The sequence below is a fragment of the Nycticebus coucang genome, chromosome 13, assembly GCF_027406575.1.
Source record: "Nycticebus coucang isolate mNycCou1 chromosome 13, mNycCou1.pri, whole genome shotgun sequence".
Taxonomy (NCBI): Eukaryota; Metazoa; Chordata; class Mammalia; order Primates; family Lorisidae; genus Nycticebus; species Nycticebus coucang.
In genome coordinates this window covers 102821312-102839957 of record NC_069792.1, presented here as the reverse complement: position 1 = coordinate 102839957, position 18646 = coordinate 102821312, and the positions used below count along the sequence as shown (strand labels likewise).

General features: G+C 53.6%; 1 protein-coding gene across 5 annotated transcripts in view; it reads left to right on the top strand.

The window, feature by feature from the left end:
• The window catches only part of ARHGAP39 (Rho GTPase activating protein 39), a 91263-nt gene extending 72664 nt beyond the window's left edge, over positions 1-18599 (top strand). Inside the window, exons 6-13 of one of the 5 annotated variants that reach the window (XM_053558166.1) lie at positions 880-1441; positions 3361-3438; positions 11885-11977; positions 14512-14585; positions 15396-15595; positions 16305-16396; positions 16825-16994; positions 17067-18599. In XM_053558166.1, the coding sequence (XP_053414141.1) occupies positions 880-1441; positions 3361-3438; positions 11885-11977; positions 14512-14585; positions 15396-15595; positions 16305-16396; positions 16825-16994; positions 17067-17261 (1464 nt within the window). In that variant the 3' untranslated portion in view covers positions 17262-18599. Of the gene's footprint in view, positions 1-879; positions 1442-3360; positions 3439-11884; positions 11978-14511; positions 14586-15395; positions 15596-16268; positions 16397-16824; positions 16995-17066 lie in introns of all 5 variants that reach the window. The other 4 variants (XM_053558168.1, XM_053558167.1, XM_053558170.1 and 1 more) reach the window with 4 other exon arrangements.
• Positions 18600-18646: the final 47 nt, after the last annotated feature.

Genomic DNA, 18646 nt, shown 5'->3' with positions numbered 1-18646 from the left:
TCAGCCTTCCAAGTAGCTGGGACTACAGGTACCCCACAACAATGCCCAGCAAGTTTTTCTGTGTTTAATAAAGATGAGGTCTCGCTCTTGCTCAGGCTAGTCTTGTACTCCTGAGCTCAAGCAGTCCACTCGCCTTGGCCTTCCAGAGTGCTGGGATTACAAGTGTGAGCCACCGCACCTAGCCGTTGTTTTCACCTTTGGTTCTTACCTGTTACCTCAGCTGCTGCAGGCACAGGAAGCCAAGGCCGAGGGCAGGCCCAGTGTCTGCTAGTCTGGCCAGTGGCCTAAGTGCCAGGGAGGGTAGAGAGTGAACCCAAAGAGCCTCTTAGGATGGGGAGTGGCTGCCTCGAGAGCTACCCTGTAGCCTTAGGTTCCCCCAGGCGTCAACTCCTCATGATGTGGAAAGAGGGCAGGGCAGAGAGGCTCAGGTGCACAGGGTTCCCTGAGAGCAACATGGGGAGGGTCTTGCTGCAGGACAAGCTCTTCCCAGGTAAAGGTGGGAGGAAGGGTCAAAGGGTCACAGGCCACGCAGGTGCCAAGAGATGGAGCCCAGAGTGAGCTGCCACCACTTTCATAGGAGGTGGCTGCATGAGGGCAGTCCCAGCCTGGCTGTGGTCCCGAGGCTTTGCTCCCCACCCACCCATCAGCCATATCCGCTCCAGATGCTCTGCTTCCCGGGTACTGGGCTCAGGCTCCTGGCTGTGCTTGCCTGGCCCTCCTACCTCAAGCAGCATGCAGTGAGCAGGGGAGCCTCTCTCCTAGCCAGGTCAGGCGGGGCCACCAGCACACCCCTCCCTGGCACTCTGGGGCTGTGGTCCTGTAAGCCCAGCCTCCCAGTGCACCCAGCCTCCATGGCTCAGCCCCGTTTGTCCTTCCCAGTCTGAGGACCTCGGTGCCTGTGCCCAGTTTGAGGGCAGCCGGCAGAGCCGCGGCGTGATGCCCAGCTCCAGCTGCGTCTTCCCTTCCTTCACTCTGCGCAAGCCCTCATCGGAGACCGACATTGAGAACTGGGCCTCCAAGCACTTCAACAAGCACACGCAGGGCCTCTTCCGGCGGAAGGTGTCCATTGCCAACATGCTGGCCTGGAGCAGCGAGTCCATCAAGAAGCCCATGATTGTGACCAGTGACCGGCACGTGAAGAAGGAGGCCTGTGAGCTCTTCAAGCTGATCCAGATGTACATGGGCGACCGGCGGGCCAAGGCAGACCCGCTGCATGTGGCCCTGGAGGTGGCCACCAAGGGCTGGAGTGTGCAGGGGCTGCGTGATGAGCTGTACATCCAGCTGTGCCGACAGACCACCGAGAACTTCCGCCTCGAGAGCCTAGCCCGGGGCTGGGAGCTCATGGCGATCTGCCTGGCCTTCTTCCCGCCCACACCCAAGTTCCACTCCTACCTAGAGGGCTACATCTACCGACACATGGACCCTGTCAATGACACCAAAGGTAAGGCCGGTGGGGTTTCTCAGCACCCCAGGCTCTCTGCTCAGGGAAGGGCCTTGGGGGAGCTCAGGCTCTGGTGCTGACCTGCACTTGGCAGCCCCTGGCAGGTCCTGGCAGTCCCGGGAGGCCCCCAAGAGGGTGCACACATCTCTGGAAGGCACCACTTGGTGTCTGCTGGGACATGGGCATTGTCAGGAGCCCTGAGGAGACTGCCAGGAGTCCTAGCAGAGATAAAGATACTTGACCTCAGTGTCTTGGCTGGCCAGCATCCACTCTGCTTCAAGCCCACTATAGTTGGTCACCCTCCCTGACAAGGGGAGGGCAGGAGTGGTCAGGCCTCTTCATGCCTGCTACATTTGTTTTTTGCCATCCTGCAGCCTAGAGACTTAGGTGATCTGGGTCTAGAAGGCGCAGCCCAGCAGAAAGCTCTTGTGAGCAGGCAGGAGCTGATGGTGAGCTTGACGTATCCAGATATCTCAAGGCCTGTGCTCGTGGCCAGCTGCTTCAGGGGATTTGAAGTTACGGCCAGGACAGGTAGCCACTTACTTACGCCCAGAGTCTGCCTGGGGCTCCTACAACTTGTCTCAGGGCCTCTCTGGGCCTGGGCCGTGGTCCTGCCAGCTGGGAAGCTCCTGTGTAACTGACCTAGTGGTCAGACTGAGCCCCAGGCTGGGCAGAGCAGGCACAGGGGCAGGCCTGTGTTTCCAGCGGGCTGTCCACCCCTACGTTGTGGGCATCTCCAGAGCACAGCAGGAGGCTGACATCTGGACAAATAGGAAACATGTCCCCTGCTCCAACGGAGCAGGCTGCTCTGTTCAGTGGGCATCCACCTAGTCTGGCCTTGACCGCTGCAGTGGTGGAGCTCACCCCTAGTGCTAGGGTGGTAGCCTCCCTGCTGTGGGGCTGGATGTGTGTTCCCAAAGAGGGGGGGCTACAGGCTATGGGGCCTTGGAGACTGTGGACGGGGTACGAGGCACAGGAACTGCCCAGAACGCCAGCTGCTTATGGGAGAATGGGAATCTGTGTGTTTTTACCCCAGGTGTGCATTTGTCACAGTGGAGGCAAGTCTGGTGGGTGGCCTGGACTATTGGCCCGTAGCTGTAGAGGGATCTTGGCAGGATTCAAGGCTGTGTCCTGTGGGCATCATAGTTTACCTCCTCAGTCTCTCCTAAATGGGCTTTGAGATGCCCTGCCTTGAGCTGGAGGCCATAGAAACGTGTTCCTGCCGCTCAGCACAGCACACAGCCCACAGTGGGCAACAGATATGTGACTAAACCAGACCCACTGGCTTAGGCTTTTTATAGGAGACAGTGTCCAGGCCACATTCAGGGGGACCCCAGGACCTTCACACACAGGTTTATGTGTTTTTTGTTCTGGCTCACACCCGGGGTCCTGGCTGGCATGTACAAGGGAATCAGCTTTTAGCCCGGGCAGGCATGGCTTCAAAGCCCTTTAGGTAAGTTACCATATGGCCAGGACCTCAAGGAGGCTGGGGCTCCGTGTGATCCCACTGTTGGTGGCCTCCATCTAGGCTATGGTGCTGGGACCACTCTCACAGACACCCCGTCTCCGGCCACAAGATCCACTCCTGGTCTCATCTGTCAGAGGCTCTGCTCAGCCCTGAGCCAGAGGAGAAGCCTCTGCATATAAAGTGATCATCTATTCTAAGATGGGCCTCACATTCCCTCCAATTAGCCCCTGTCCTTGGGGGTGCCACTTCTCACATGTAAGCAATGTGGGTCAGACAGACAGGCCCTTTCAGCCCCGGAAGATGTAACCTGTGCCTGGGAGGACCTTAAGAAAGAAAACTACAGCCCACAAGGACAGGGCACCTGTCTGGGGGCACATGCTGAGAGGCAGAGCCAAGCCTTGGTCCTGTGCCTGGCACATCGCCCTGAACTACCTGCTTGTCTTGGTCTCAGGAACCTCTGATTCATCTACCAGCATCTGTGTGACCTCCACTGTGTGGTTACCACTCCCAGGGACCAAAGCACCAAGAGGTGAGCCTGCCTCCGCCTGTCTTGTGTGTGGCTGTGCCTTCTCAACAGGCACCTGCAGGTTCTCCTGGATCATTCCTAGGACCGTCCTCAGGCCCTGGACAAGACATCGAGGTGCCCCTACCACCTGCTGTGCTCTTACGCACCTGCACGAGTATCAGCAGAGCTTCCTGGCCCCCAGCTCATGCTTTGACTCTGCCTTGAACTCCTGCTAGAAAAAGACAGTGAAGGTTTAGAAAAAAGAAAGGTGAATATAAATAAGAATTTAAGGCTCAGCACCCATAGCACAGTGGTTATGGCACCAGCCACATACACCAAGGCTGGCAGGTTCAACCCCAGCCCGGATCAGCTAAACAATGACAACTGCAACAAAAAATAGCTCGGCGTTGTGAGGGGCACCTATAGTCCCAGCTATTTGGGAGGCTGAGGCCAGAGAATCACTTAAGCCCAAGAGTTTGAGATTGCTGTGAGCTGTGACGCTATAGCACTCTACCAAGGGTGCTATAATGAGACTCTCTGTCTCCTACAAAAAAAACAGGCTTGGTGCCTGTGGCTCAAGCGGCTAAGGCGCCAGCCATATACACCTGAGCTGGTAGGTTCGAATCTAGCCCAGGCCCGGCAAACAACAATGACAGCTGCAACCAAAAAATAGCCAGGCGTTGTGGCGGGCGCCTGTGGTCCCAGCTACTTGGCAGGCGGAGGCAGGAGAATCACCTGGGCCCAGGAGTTGGAGGTTGCTGTGAGCTGTGATGCCACGGCATTCTACCCAGGATGACAGCTTGAGGCTCTGTCTCAAAAGACAAAAAAAAAATAGTGAAGGAATCTTTAGAAGCCTAAAAAAAAAAAACCCCACAAAGGAATGTAAAATGGTTCAGCCACTAAGAAAAATAGCATGGCAGTTGCTCAAATAATTAAAAATAGAATTATCAGGCTGGATGTGGTGGCTGAAGCCTATAATCACAGCACTCCTTGAAGGCCAAGGCAGGAGGATCCCTTGAGGTCAGGAGTTGGAGACTAGCCTGAGCAAGAGGGAGACCCGTGTCTGTTAAAAATAGGAAAACTGGATGGGCATTATTGTGGGTGCTTATAGTCCCAGCTACTTGGGAGGCTGAGACAGGAGGATCACTTGAGCTCAGAAATTTTAGGTTGCTGTGAGCTACGATGCCACTGCACTCAGGGTGACAGAGTTAGACTCTGTCTCAGAGGCAGCGCCTGTGGCTCAGTCGGTAAGGCGCCGGCCCCATATACCGAGGGTGGTGGGTTCAAACCCGGCCCCAGCTGAACTGCAAACCAAAAAATTGCTGGGCGTTGTGGTGGGCGCCTGTAGTCCCAGCTACTCTGGAGGCTGAGGCAAGAGAATCGCTTCAGCTCAGGAGTTGGAGGTTGCTGTGAGCTGTGTGATGCCATGGCACTCTACCGAGGGCGATAAAGTGAGACTGTCTCTACAAAAAAAAAAAAGACTCTGTCTCAAAAAATAAAATAAAATAAAATAGAATTACCGCATGACCCAGCAATTTACTGCTGGATCTAAACAAGGAGTCTAACAGGTATTTGTAATTATGTTCATAGCACATTATTCACAATGGCTGAAAAGTGGAGATTATGTAAGTGACCACCAGCAGGTGACTAGATAAATAAAATGTGTTTATACATAAAGTGGAAAATACTTGGCTTTAGAAAGGAGGGGCGGCGCCTGTGGTTCAGTTGGTAGGGCACCGGCCCCATATACCGAGGGTGGCAGGTTCAAACCCGGCCCCGGCCAAACTGCAACCAAAAAATAGCTGGGTGTTGTGGCAGGCGCCTGTAGTCCCAGCTACTCGGGAGGCTGAGGCAAGAGAATCGCTTGAGCCCAGGAAGTTGGAGGTTGCTGTGAGCTGTGTGAGGCCACGGCACTCTACCCAGGGCCATAAGTGAGACTCTGTCTCTACAAAAAAAAAAAAAAGAAAGGAAGGAAATTCTGACACTTCCAACAACAGGAATGACCCTTGAGGACATTACGCTGAGTGAAAGAAGTCTGTCACAGAAGGACAGAGACTGTGATTCCACTTCTGTGAGATCCTTAGAGCCCTCAGATTCATAGAGACAGAAAGTTGAAGGGTGGATGCCAGGGGCTGGGTGCAGGGAAACGCGCTTAATGTTTAATGGGATGACGAAAAGCTCTAGAGATGGGTGGTGGTGATGGTTTACAACAGTGTGAGTGTATTTAATGCACTGAACTGTACAGTTAAAAATGGTTAAAATGGGGCCGGGCATGGTGGCTCATGCCTGTAATCCCAGCACCCTGGGGGGGGCAGAGGCAGGTGGATCCCTTGAGCTCAGGAGTTGGAGACCCGCCTGAGCAAGAGCAAGACCCCACCTCTACTAAAAATAAAAAAACTAGCCATACACTGTGGTGGGTGCCTATAGTACCAACTACTCAGGAGGCTGAAGGAGCATTACTTAAGCCCAGGAGTGTGAGATTGCTGTGAGCTATGATGTGTACAATCCCTTTCAGAAAATTGAAGTAGGGCCGGGTGCAGTGGCTCACACCTGTAATCCCAGCACTCTGGGAGGCTGAGGTAGGTGGATTGCCTGAGCTCAGAGGTTCAAGACCAGCCTGAGCTAGAGCGAAACTCCAGCTCTACAAGATAGTTGGGCATTGTGGCAGGCTCCTGTAGAGCCAGGTACTTGGGAGGCTGAGGCAAAAGATTTGCTTAAGCCCAAGGGTTTGAGGCTGCTGTGAGCTGTGACACCACAGCACTCTACCGAGGGTGGCATAGTAAGACTGTGTCTCACAAAAAAAAAAAAAAAGAAAGAAAGAAAAGGAAGTATCCCTTATGAACGTGGATGCAGAAATTCCTAACAATGTTTTAGTAAGATGAATCCAACACTATATAAAACGAGTAATGTATCTTGACTAAGTGGAGTTTATCCAAGGAATGAATGCTCAGTATAATGTTAAAAAAATCAGTCAATGTAAATCACCATATTAACAAAATAAAAAGGAAAACCATATGTTCATCTCAATAAGTGTAGAAAAAGCATTTGTCAAAATTGAACATTCCTTTCTTTCTTTTTTGTTTTCTTTTCTGTTTTTAAGGTACAAGATCTTACTGTGTTGCCCAGGCTGGACTCAAACTCCTGGGCCCATGAGATCTTCCCACCTTGGCCTCTGGAGCAGCAGAGACTATAGGCATATACCACCACGCCTGGTCAATATTCCATTTTTGATAAAAATTAGGAATAGAAGGAAACCACTTCACCTTGATAGAGGGATACACTGTGGTACCCAAAAGAATTGAAAGCAAGTACTCAAACAGATACAAGAGTATCTGTAGGGCCAGGCGCAGTGGCTCACACCTGTAATGCTAGCACTCTAGGAGGCTGAGGCAGGTGGATTGCCTGAACCAGAGAGAGACCTTATCTATAAAAATAGCCGAGTGTTGTGATGGGTGTCTGTAGTCCAGCTACTTGGGAGGCTAAGGCATGAGAATTGCTTAAGCCTGAGAGTTTGAGGTTGTTATGAGAGTGACAAAGTAAGACTCTGTCTTAAAAGAAAAAAAAAAGTGGGGCAGCGCCTGTGGCTCAAGGAGTAGGGCGCTGGTCCCATATGCCAGAGGTGGCTGGTTCAAACCTAGCCCTGGCCAAAAAAAAAAAAGTATCTATAGAAGCACTATTCATAGTAGCCAAAAGGTAGAAACATGCACCTCAGTGTCCATCACAGGTCAATATATAAACACCATGTGGTATATCCATACAATAGAGTATTATTCAGCTGGCTCAGCGCTTGTAGCTCAAGCAGCTAAGGCGCCAGCCACATACACCAGACCTGATGGGTTCGAATCCAGCCCGGGCCTGCCAAACAACAATGACAACTGCAACCAAAAAATAGCCAGGCATTGTGGCGGGTGCCTGTAGTTCCAGCCAATTGGGAGGCTGAGGCAAGAGAATCGCTTGAGCCCAGGAGTTGGAGGTTGCTATGAGCTGTGATGCTACGGCACTCTACCCAGGGCGACAGCTTGAGGCTCTGTCTCAAAAAAAAAAAAAGAATTATTCAGCCATGAAAAGAATGAAATTCTGACATGGTACAACATGGGTGAACCTTGAAAACATGTTGAGTGAAGGAAGCCATGCATAAAGGAACAGATACTGTGTGATTCCACTTACACGAAATATTCAGAATAGGCGAATTCATAGAGGCAGAAGGTGGGCTTGGGGGAGTGGAAACAGGTATTTACTGCTTTATTTTTGTTTGGGAAGATGCAAGGGCCTGGAAGGCAGACAGTGATGACAGTTACACATTATGAATGTAGTTGAGGCCCCTGAACTGTACTTTAAAAGTGGTTGAGTGGTTATTTTATGCCCATATTTTACCACAGTCACAGTATAGCCAGCAGTAAGGAACTGGGTGAGGGCTTTCCCCCAGCATCAGCAATAAGGTAGGGGTCTCCAATTTCACCACATATGCCAGTGCCATCCTGGGAGTCCTAGCTGGTGTGTTAAGTCGTGAAAAAGATTAAAGGTATTCATGTTGGAAAGGAAGTGTACACTTGTGTTTATTCACAGATAACTTGATCCTCTATGCCAGCCGTCCTCAGCTTTTCTGGCACCAGGGACTGATTTCATGGAAGATGGTTTTTCTTTGGACTGGAGTGTGGGGGGCTATTTTTGATAAGAGTCTGAAAGGAGTTCATTTTTCTTTTTCTTTTTTTTTTTATTTTTATTTTGGCCGGGGCTAGGTTTGAACCTGCCACCTCTGGCATATGGGACCGGCGCCCTACTCCTTGAGCCACAGGCACCACCCGCAACCTCAAACTCTTGGGCTTAAGCGATTCTCTTGCCTCAGCCTCCGGAGTAGCTGGGACTACAGGCACCACCACAGTGCCCTGCTATTTTTTTGTTGTAGTTGTCATTTTTGTTTAGCAGGCCTAGGCTGGGTTCGAACCCACCAGCCCTGGTGTATTTGGGCAGTGCCTTAGCCACTGAACCATGGGCGCCAAGCCAAGGAGTTGATTTATTATGGTCTCTGGGCAGTCAGACCTCCCTGCTAATGATAATCTGTGTTTGCAGCTGCTCCCCAGCACTAGCGTCACTCTATCAGCCCTACCTCAGATTGTCAGGCATTAGAGTCTCAGGAGTAGCCCAGCCCAGATCCCTCACATGTGTGGTTTACAGTGGGGTCCACACACCTATGAGACTCTGATGCTGCTGATCTGGCAGGAGGTGGAGCTAGGGCAGTGATGCCAGCGTGGGGGAGCGGCTATAAATACAGATGACGCTTTGCCTGCCGCTCACCTCCTGCCGGGGGGCCCAGTTCCTAACAGGCCACTGGACTGGTACCAATCCACACCTGAGGACTGAGAACCACAACTCTATCTAGAATATCCTGTGGAATCTACAAAAGTGCTGCTAGACCTAATAAGTGAGTTTACAAGGTTGCAGGATATAAGCCCAGTATATAAAAGTTAATTGTATTTGTATATACTAGCAACAAGCTCTTGGAAACTGTTATTTAAATGCCATTTGAAGTAGCATTTAAAAATATGCTCTAGGGTGGCGCCTGTGGCTCAGTGAGTAGGGCGCCGGTCCCATATGCCGAGGGTGACGGGTTCAAGCCCAGCCCTGGCCAAACTGCAACAACAACAAAAAAAAAATATGCTCTAAGAAAAGATTTGTGAGACCTCTATGGTAAAAGCTGTGAAGGGCGGCACCTGTGGCTCAAGGAGTAGGGCGCCGGTCCCATATGCCGGAGGTGGCGGGTTCAAACCCAGCCCCGGCCAAAAAAAAAAAAAAAGCTGTGAAGCATTGCTGAACATTAAGCATAAAGGGAGAGGAGCTCACATTTGGGTTGGAAGAGGGTGTAATGAAAGCTTAGCAGCCACTGTCCAGCACCTCAGATGTGAGTTGTTAGCAGGCTGGAGGGGAAGACTCTCAGGATGTCACTTTTAACCAAATTGAATCATAGATTAAATCCTAATAAAAATGTTAAGTTTTGGGTGGTGCCTGTGGCTCAGTGAGTAGGGCGCTGACCCCATATGCCAAGGGTGGCCAGTTCAGACCCAGGCCCGGCTGAACTGCAACCAAAAAATAGCCGGGCATTGTGGCGGGCACCTGTAGTCCCAGCTGCTTAGGAGGCTGAGGCAGGAGAATCACGGAAGCCCAAGAGTTAGAGGTTGCTGTGAGTCCTGTGACATCATGGCACTCTACCAAAGGTGGTAAAGTGAGACTCGATCTCTACAAAAAAAAAAAAATGTTAAGTTTTTTAAAATTTTACAATAGACAGGCTGATTCTGAAATTCATAGAAAATATAAAAGACCTAGTATAGCTAAAACCCCTTTGAAAAAGAACAAAGTTGGAGGATGTCCTCCCTTCCTGGATGTGAAGCACATGTGTTGGAAGAACTGGATATCCAAATGCAAAAAGATGAATTTCAACCTATCTTTGCTCTATACACAAAAATTAAGTGCAGATTGATCATAAACCAAAATATAAAACCTAAAGCCATAGATCTTCTAGAACAAAACATTGAAAATCTTAGTTCTTCTGAGCTGGGTTAGGATTGTGATTGATAAACTAGACTTCATCAAAATTAAATCTGCAGAAGACATTGTTAAGAGAGTGAGATGAGGGCGGCACCTGTGGCTCAGTGAGTAGGGCGCCGGCCCCATATACCGAGGGTGGCGGGTTCAAACCCAGCCCCGGCCAAACTGCAACCAAAAAAAAATAGCCGGGCGTTGTGGCGGGCGCCTGTAGTCCCAGCTGCTCGGGAGGCTGAGGCAAGAGAATCGCGTAAGCCCAAGAGCTGGAGGTTGCTGTGAGCCGTGTGACGCCACGGCCCTCTACCGAGGGTGGTACGATGAGACTCTGTCTCTACAAAAAAAAAAAAAAAAAAAAAAAGAGAGTGAGATGAGCCAGTTGTAGACTGAACCAGAGTTGGGGCATCAGGGTGAGCCCTCAGCTGGCACAGGCTGGGTGTAGGTGGCTGCGGCAGTGCACACAAAAGTCCTAGCCCACCAGCTAGGAAAGCCCAGAAAATGACACCCCAGTAACAGTGAGCACATCTAATACTCAGATCTTGGTTTCTAGAGATCTCAAATCATTGGCTGATTCTAGGCCTGGTGCAAAATACGAGGTCAAAAGTAGGAAGTGCTGTAGCAGTCAATGCAAACTTACAATGTTTTAATTACAGATGAATAGCCAGTTGTGTGCTTAATAAAAAAAAAAGTAGAAAGTGCTGGAGGTCAGGAGAGAGCTTCTGATGGCTAGAGCTGGAATAATTTGAACAAAAAAATAGTCAGCTCGGCGCCTGTAGCTCAGTGGCTAGGGTGCCAGCCACATACACCAGAGCTGGCAGGATCAAATCCAGTCCAGGCCTGCCAAACAACAATGACAACTACAACCAAAAAATAGCCAGGCGTTGTAGTGGGCGCATGTAGTCCCAGCTACTTGGGAGGCTGAGGCAAGAGAATCGCTTGAGCCCAAGAGTTTGAGGTTGCTGTGAGCTGTGATGCTATGGCACTCTACCAAGGGTGACATAACCTGTCTCAAAAAAAAAAAAAAGAAAGAAAGAAAATACAATTCATGTTTGTTGAATTGTAATCCAGAGCATAAAAAGCCTTAAGTCCATACTGATTCAGGTAAATGATTAGATAGATAGGAATAGTCCCATCTACAAAGAGGAATCACAAATTATATAGGCTGGGCACAGTGGCTCACACCTGTAATTTCAGCACTCTGGTGGGCTGAGGAGGGAGGATTCCTTGAGCTCAAGAGTGTGAGACCAGCCTGAGCAAGAGTGAGACCCTGTCTCTACTAAAACTAGAAAAACTAGCTGGGTGCTGTGGTGGGTGCCCATAATCCCAACTACTTGGGAGGCTGAAGCAGGAAGCTTGCTTGAACCTGGGAATTTGAGGTTGCTGTGAGCTATGACAGCACTGTACCCAGGATGACAGAGTGGATTCTGATTCTCAAAAACAAAACAATTTATGTAGATACTTGACACCTTTCATACAAAGAGAATGGTGTAGAAGGAGAAACCTGACAGGCATGACCTTAGCCAGGTGATCAAAGTCGACAGCAACAAGTTATGTTGGTAGAGCGGGAGACATGTCCAAACTTTCCTGAGGAGAGCCTGGTCCCTCCTCTGCTGTAGCAGTGCCCAGCTTGGGCCAGCCACCTTTGGTCCTTCATGTCTACTGATTCCTGGGCTGGCAACAGGGCAAGCTGAGCCTCTCCTTGTCTTCCGAGCCCCCCAGGCAGCCACAGAGCCAGGAGCTGGTGCAGCCCTTTCAGTACCTTCCACCCCTGCTGTGATGGGTGCTGGCTTCTGTCCTCTCTCACAGCCCCAGGCCCCCAGCTGAATGGGTCATCCTACTGGCCCAGGGGCCTCTCAGCCAGGCATGGGAACTGTGTGGGCGCTCATCCTTGGCTTTTTGTTCTGTGGTCCTCACGGTTCTCTTTGCTCCCCAGTGACACAGCACATAAAAGAGCTCCTGGAAAGGAACAGTAAGAAGAAGTCCAAACTGAGAAAGAAACCCAAGCCCTATGTTGAAGAGCCGGATGGTAGGGCCTCTCCTGCAGCCCTGCGGCTGCCTGCACAGCTCTGCTTTCCAGCTGTGGCCACCTGGCCTCTCTCTCTAACCTCTTCTGGGCTGAGGGTCGGGGCCACTAACCTAAGGTCTGGGGCCACCTGAGCCAGCTAGAGAGGCCACACCATGGTGGTACTCAGAATAGTCTCCAGCCTGTTCTTGGGGTTCTTGGTTGGGTAGGGCCTACCGGGGCTGCCCTCCAGTCCAGCCCCATCCCAGGCCATAGGAGCCAATCCTGGCATTTAGAAGTCAGCAAGGAGCCTCATCTCTTTGATGTGGCCCCAGTTCTCCCCACCAGCATCCTTCCACCCACACAGTTAGCCATCCTCTCCCTACCGTTCCCTGGGCATGGTTGAGCCCCAGGAAGGTATAGTAAACTCTGTGAACCCAGGGACTGTGCCCTGTCTGCAGAGAAGGGTGTCTAGGGTTGGCTCAGGTTTCTCAGTTCAGGAAGCGCTGCCACTTTCTCTGCTGCACTCCCTTTCCTCTGGGAAGCCCTCTCTGACCACATGTGGCCTGCTGGGCCTCAGCACAAGGCCAGAGAGCTTTCTGTGGGTGAGACCTGCTTAAGCAAACTCTGGGGCCAATAGCAGGGTGCAGGCTCCCATAGGCAATGCCAGCTGGCATCTGATAGATGGGGGACTTGTCCTCATCCTGGGGCCTCCCAGGCTGCCCTCAGCAGGTCTGTGCAGGGACTCTCCACTGGCCCACCCATCTTCACCCAGGATCTTGGGAGAACAGAGGCTGCAGTTTGGGGCTGAATGGGAGGGACTCAGACCTCTGCCTGACCCAGCCACTGGCTACCTGGAAGCTACACAGACAGTGGCCATGAGTCCTTTTGCAGCCAGGTAGGCTAGGGAGCATGACCTGCCTTGGACCCAGCAGCCTTGAGGCCTGTGACCTGGCCCAGGAGAGCTGCTTCTACTGGTCTCTATGTGGGCAGCCACTCCCCCCTCCCCCCATAAAACTGGCCTTGACTATAGCCAAGTGGACAAGGCCAGTCGAGGCAGTGGATTTTGAGCAGAGCATCCCATAGGGTGAGGCTCTTCTGGGCTGGCCGTGGGCCTTAGTGCTGGGCCCCTTTACCGGGGCAGCACCAGCAGCAGTCAGCATAGCCCCCCAAACCTGGGCTGCTGTGTCCACCTCAGTGCTGACCATCTGCTGCTACCAGGTTTCAGGCACAACCCCTTTCCAGTCATCCTCAAGACAGGTGTTGTTCCCATCCTGCAAGAGGAAATGGGCACAGTTTAATGTGCCCATTTTCACCATGTTTGGGGTGGGGATCCAGGATATTCCAGACCACAGCCTGTGCAGAGCTATCCTGGTCCCAGGCAGGCTTAGACTGAAGGCCTGGGTATTTGTTCCACCAGGGGCCCCCAGTCTTCCCACAGGGACAGTAATTGGGCATCTTGACCACTAAGCTGCAGGCCTGGGCTTCTGCCACCTACTGTCATTCCAGGAAGCTCACTCCTGCTCCACCTGCTGCAGGCTCTGAGGCTAGAGTTGCTGGGCCCTATTTTAAGCACCACCCATTCTCACAGAGCAAAAGGGGCCTGAGAGCCTCTGGTGGAAGGTTCCAGAGGCTACACACACTGTGTCATCTGCAGGCTGAGGCTAGGAGCAGGTCCTGGGGGCGGCAGGGACCTGAGACAGATGTTCTAGGATTTAAAACATTTGTGAAAAATACTTATTTTGGTCATTCTAAAACAGAATCCCCTTAATAGTTAATAATGACACAACTACTTCATAGTGTTTAAAAATGATTGAAAAGATTTTCATGTGTTTTTGAAACTAGAGTCCAAGGACCCCCCATGTCCTTAACTGTCTACAGGAAGCTCCTTCCTTTTCAAAACAGATTCAGATTCCGACCCAGAGGCCCCCTCAGCCTGGCAGTTGGCAGACCCAGAGGAGGGATTGGTCCTGACCCCTGCACTGCAGGGTCCTGTCCACTGGTGGCACCTCTGGCCTGGGCCAGGTCCTTGTGGCATGGCCTCACCTCAGCCCTTCCTTGCCTGAGCTGTAGGGTGCCAGGCAAGTCCCAGACTCACACACCATCACCTTGCCCACAGACACTGCTCAGGTGACGCTGTTGCCACTCTCCAGAACACTTGGCTGGTATCCAGTGCCAGGCTGAGCTTTAAAAGCCCCTCACTGGAGGAAGACTTGGGTCCCTCTTCCCTGCAGTGCTCGGAGGGCCTAGAGCCTGCCCTGTCCTGCCTGTGACTCCTTACACGGAAGAAACGTCCCAGCCTGCCCTTCCTGGGGGCCATGGCAGGGGCTGGTAGGCTGATAGAGCCTCTCTGGGGCTGGGTCCCTCTGGAGATGGGAAGTGGCCCTTGGGCTGTGCTCTAAAGGACATCACCTGGAGGATGTGGGGACCCACACTGCTGACCAGAACCTGGCCAGCCCAGATCCTAAGAGCCCTGGAAGGAGCTGCCTCTACTCACCCCTCTCTCGACCCTGCACCCCATGTCTGCACCAGGCTGACCAGCACTCGTTCTTTTCTAGGGGTGGCCATAAGCACGTATGCCAAGTACTGTTATCACAAGCTGCAGAAGGCGGCCCTGATGGGGGCCAAGAAGGTACAGGCACTTTTGGGGAGCCAGCAAGGCGCAGAGGGGAGGCGGAGACCTTTGCTTGGACAGGCAGCCATGGCTCCCTGTGTGGAGTGTGGGGTGGGGAGGCCCAGGGAGCCGCTGCATGGCTGCCCCTCCTGGAAGCACCTGCACCTCTCTGGAGGTAACCCTTCCCTTCAGAAGGCTGCCCTGGGTCCAGGGAGGCCCACCCTTCGCTGCAGTGCAGGTCCTGGAGACCAACTGCCAGGCTCAGCAAGCCGCAGGATCCCAGGCACCTGGGTCCTATAGGTGCCCATCCTCCCTGCCCTGAGCCATCCTTCATTCACTGCCCCAGCTCTGTCTTCTCTCCTCCAGAGGACAACAAGGCTGTAGTCAAGTCGCATGTGGGACTAGCTCTCTGCTCTGGCCCATGCTCCCCCGTCCTCAGGGCAGGTGGAACTTCTGCAACCCCAACCCTTCAGGAAGTCTGCCTGGTTTCCTCCCCTCTCTCCTCCCTCTGTTGAGCTCCTCTCCACACTCTGACCCCTTGAATGGGCTTTCAGCCCTGCCATAGTAGTTAGACTTCCAGAAGCTTCCCGCAGACCTGCTAGCCCAGATGCCCGTCCCCTTCCTGCATGGCTCCCTGGTGGGGGAGGAGGGAAATAGGAGGCCCTTGATAACTGGGTACAGGGCACAGGGGCTGCGGTAACCTGAGCTGCGCAGGGAAGTGAGGAGAGGGTGGCTGGGCCAGGGGTGGCCTGGGAGTGGTGGGGAAAGCAGGGCTGGGAGCAGGAAGGCCAGGCCAGACCAGGATGGAAGAATGGGCTGTCTTCACAGGGGCTGAAGAAGCCCAACGTGGAGGAGATCCGCCATGCCAAGAACGCCGTGTTCAGCCCGTCCATGTTCGGCAGTGGGCTGCAGGAGGTCATGAGCATGCAGAAGGAGCGCTACCCCGACCGGCAGCTGCCCTGGGTGCAGACACGGCTCTCTGAGGAGGTGCTGGCGCTCAATGGCGACCAGACGGAGGGCATCTTCAGGTGCCACAGCAGCCCTGGGCCCTGGGTGTGGGGGCCACAGCCGTGTGTCTACCATGGGTCTCCAGCAGGCGAGGGTCATTAAACCTCAGAACAATTGGAAGGGAAGGGCTGCTGTGGGAAGGTGACCCTAGGCCAGCACGCTTCATGCTTAGGAGAAAAGTCAGCTGAGTCTTCCCTGGGAACAGCAGCACAGCTAGCCAGGGACAGTGCCCTGCAGAAATGGCCCCCCGGGGTCTGGAGGGTGTTTGGACTCCAGCCTGGGGCTGTGCCTGAGACACGACCGGGAGAGAGGACATAAAACTGGCAGAGCAGGGCCTACAGCCAGGCAGCTCTGTGTCCTCGCCCTGAGCAGGTGTCAGGCAGCCCTGCCCTTTGGGGAGGGCATAGGGCTGCAGTCCCCTGCTGTCCTGACCCACCTGTCAGGCCCCAGAAAAACGTCTGGGAAGCCGAGGCTGGTAGGTTTTGGTCTCCGTGGTCCTGCAGAGGGTCCAGGAATTTCCATTGAGAGAGATTCCCCACAGAAGAGGGCACAGGGGCCCTAAGCAACACCATCCACCCTCTTGGTTGGACAGAGGCCACTCAGGGCCACAAGGGTGGAGACATTGCCCCCTCCACCAATTAGCAGGGGCCAATAGGAGAGAAGTGTCATGCTGAGGCATGAAGCCTGGGGCAGGCTGAGCTTCCAGCCTTGCCCTACTGTGCTTTGCAGGGTCCCTGGGGACATTGATGAGGTGAATGCTCTGAAGCTGCAGGTGGACCAGTGGAAGGTGCCAACAGGCCTGGAGGACCCCCATGTCCCTGGTGAGCCCTTAACACACCCAGTAGCAGGGCAGGACTGGCTTGGGTAGTGGAGTCCCAAGAGTTCCTCTGGGCCCCTGGGTTACAGCCACAGCCTACAGGATAGACAGCCACTCTCCCTTCTTGGAGTCACCAGAGCCTCCCTCCTCTGTGCGTGCTGGCACCCTACCTATTGGACATGTTCGTAGGTGTCTTGCAATAGCCCAAGTTAACAGCCTGTGCAGCCCAGCCCCACCAGCCCTGCTTGCTGTCCCGCCAATCCCTCCTCACAGCAGCTGCAGAATTCCCCCAAGCTTCCAGGATGGAGTCCAGGCCCTTAGAACCCGAGAGACCTTGGCCAGGTGGACCATTTCCAGATGTGACCACCCAGTGAGGCAGTCACACTGCCTCTTGATGCATGTCACCCATTTAGCCCTGCACTGTGTCCCCAGCGTCACTGCTGAAGCTCTGGTATCGGGAGCTGGAGGAGCCCCTGATCCCACATGAGTTCTACGAGCAGTGCATCACACACTGCGACAGCCCCGAGGCCGCCGTGGCCGTGGTGCACGCTCTGCCTCGCATCAACCGCATGGTGCTCTGCTACCTCATCCGCTTCCTCCAGGTAGGCCCCAGGGACCTGCCCAGGCCACCCCCTCCCCACCCCCTACCCCCACCCACCCTCTGCTCTGTGCAGGTGTTCGTGCAGCCTGCCAACGTGGCCATCACTAAGATGGACGTCAGCAACCTGGCCATGGTTATGGCACCCAACTGCCTGCGCTGTCAATCCGACGACCCACGTGTCATCTTCGAGAACACCCGCAAGGAGATGTCCTTCCTGCGCGTGCTCATTCAACATCTGGACACCAGCTTCATGGAGGGCGTGCTGTAGCACAAGCGCACCAGGGACCAACAGGCTAGCTCAGTGCACCTAGGTGTGGAGGGGGAGGGGGAGTGTCCTAACCGGGAGGTAGCATGCCAGTCATCACCCTGTGCCCGCCAAGGTCACTGCCCCCCACCCTAACAGAATCCTGTACTTGCATCTCTGAGCAAAGGGGGCCAGATCCCTACCCCAGCCATGGAATCTCCTGCTCTTCCCTCACCCAGGCCCTTGGACCCAGGTGCTCCACATATCTCCTTCCTGGTCTGAGGGTGCATCCAGGGCAGAGGAGCTGTGGAAGCGCCATCTCTGGCTCCCCACCTCATGGCCAGTTCCTGTGGGCACTGCCTCACCCACCACTGGCCACCGGTCAGTCCCAAGAAAGTGCCTTCTGTTTTCTGGAGCCCAGCAACACTGCCCCTCCCAGACCAGCCCCAGAGCACAGGCTGCCCTCCCTTGGGACTGGCTGCCTCACTGGGCCTCCTGCACTCAGCCTGGCACTGGCCTGGGCCCTGCCCAGCTGTCCCACACTGTTCTTCTTTGTCCCTTTGGCATCTTTGCCTGCAGCTCTCCCCTGCCCCTGCAGGCTCCTGAAGGAGTGGCCCTTCCTGTCTTCCCACCTCCTCCTGCTGGTGACTGCACAGGAGTCTAGGGGCTCCAGGACACAGGCTTGTCCACCACCAGAACAGGACCCAGCTGGCCCAGAGCATGGCAGGCTCTGTGTGGGTGGGGATGGCCCCCAAACCAAAGTCCTCTGGAGTGGGGGCCTAGCTGGGCAGACACTCTTGCAGCAGGGTGGGGAAGGGGTAAGAGTATTTTTTCTTCGTGTAACTGTAAATCCAGAATCTATCCCGCACCCCAGACCACCCGTGTATAGTGATATAAATAGAACAAAAGATATAAGAACTAAATTTGCTAATGATATAGTTTTAACCCAGATGCTATTTATGTCTGAGCCGTCCTCCGTGCAGAGCAAGTTCGTTATCATTCCTTCTTTTCTTCTCCGATCTTTCTTGGCTTCTGACCAAAAACCAAGCCCTCCCCATCCCCACCCGGACCTGCGCGGACATGAAGGAAGGAGCCGCAGCCCTCCCAGCGGAGCTGCGGGGGACACCCAGGTCCTTAGTTTGTACATTTTCCATTTTGGAAGTTTGAGTTCCGATTGTTGTAAAAGTTAATTTCTCCCCAGTTTTTATACATATATATTTTTAGAGTTGAGTTTTTATTTATTAAAAACAAAAAAGCCCAGCCCTGCCGAGGCTCGGTGTCCCCTGGGGGAGCAGCTGCCTCGGTCACCTACGCGCGGACCGGAGAGGTGATTTGGTGTGAATAAAGTACACGTGGACACTTCGGCCGGACCCAGCCTCCGTTCTTGGGTGCGGGCGGGCGGAGGCTGG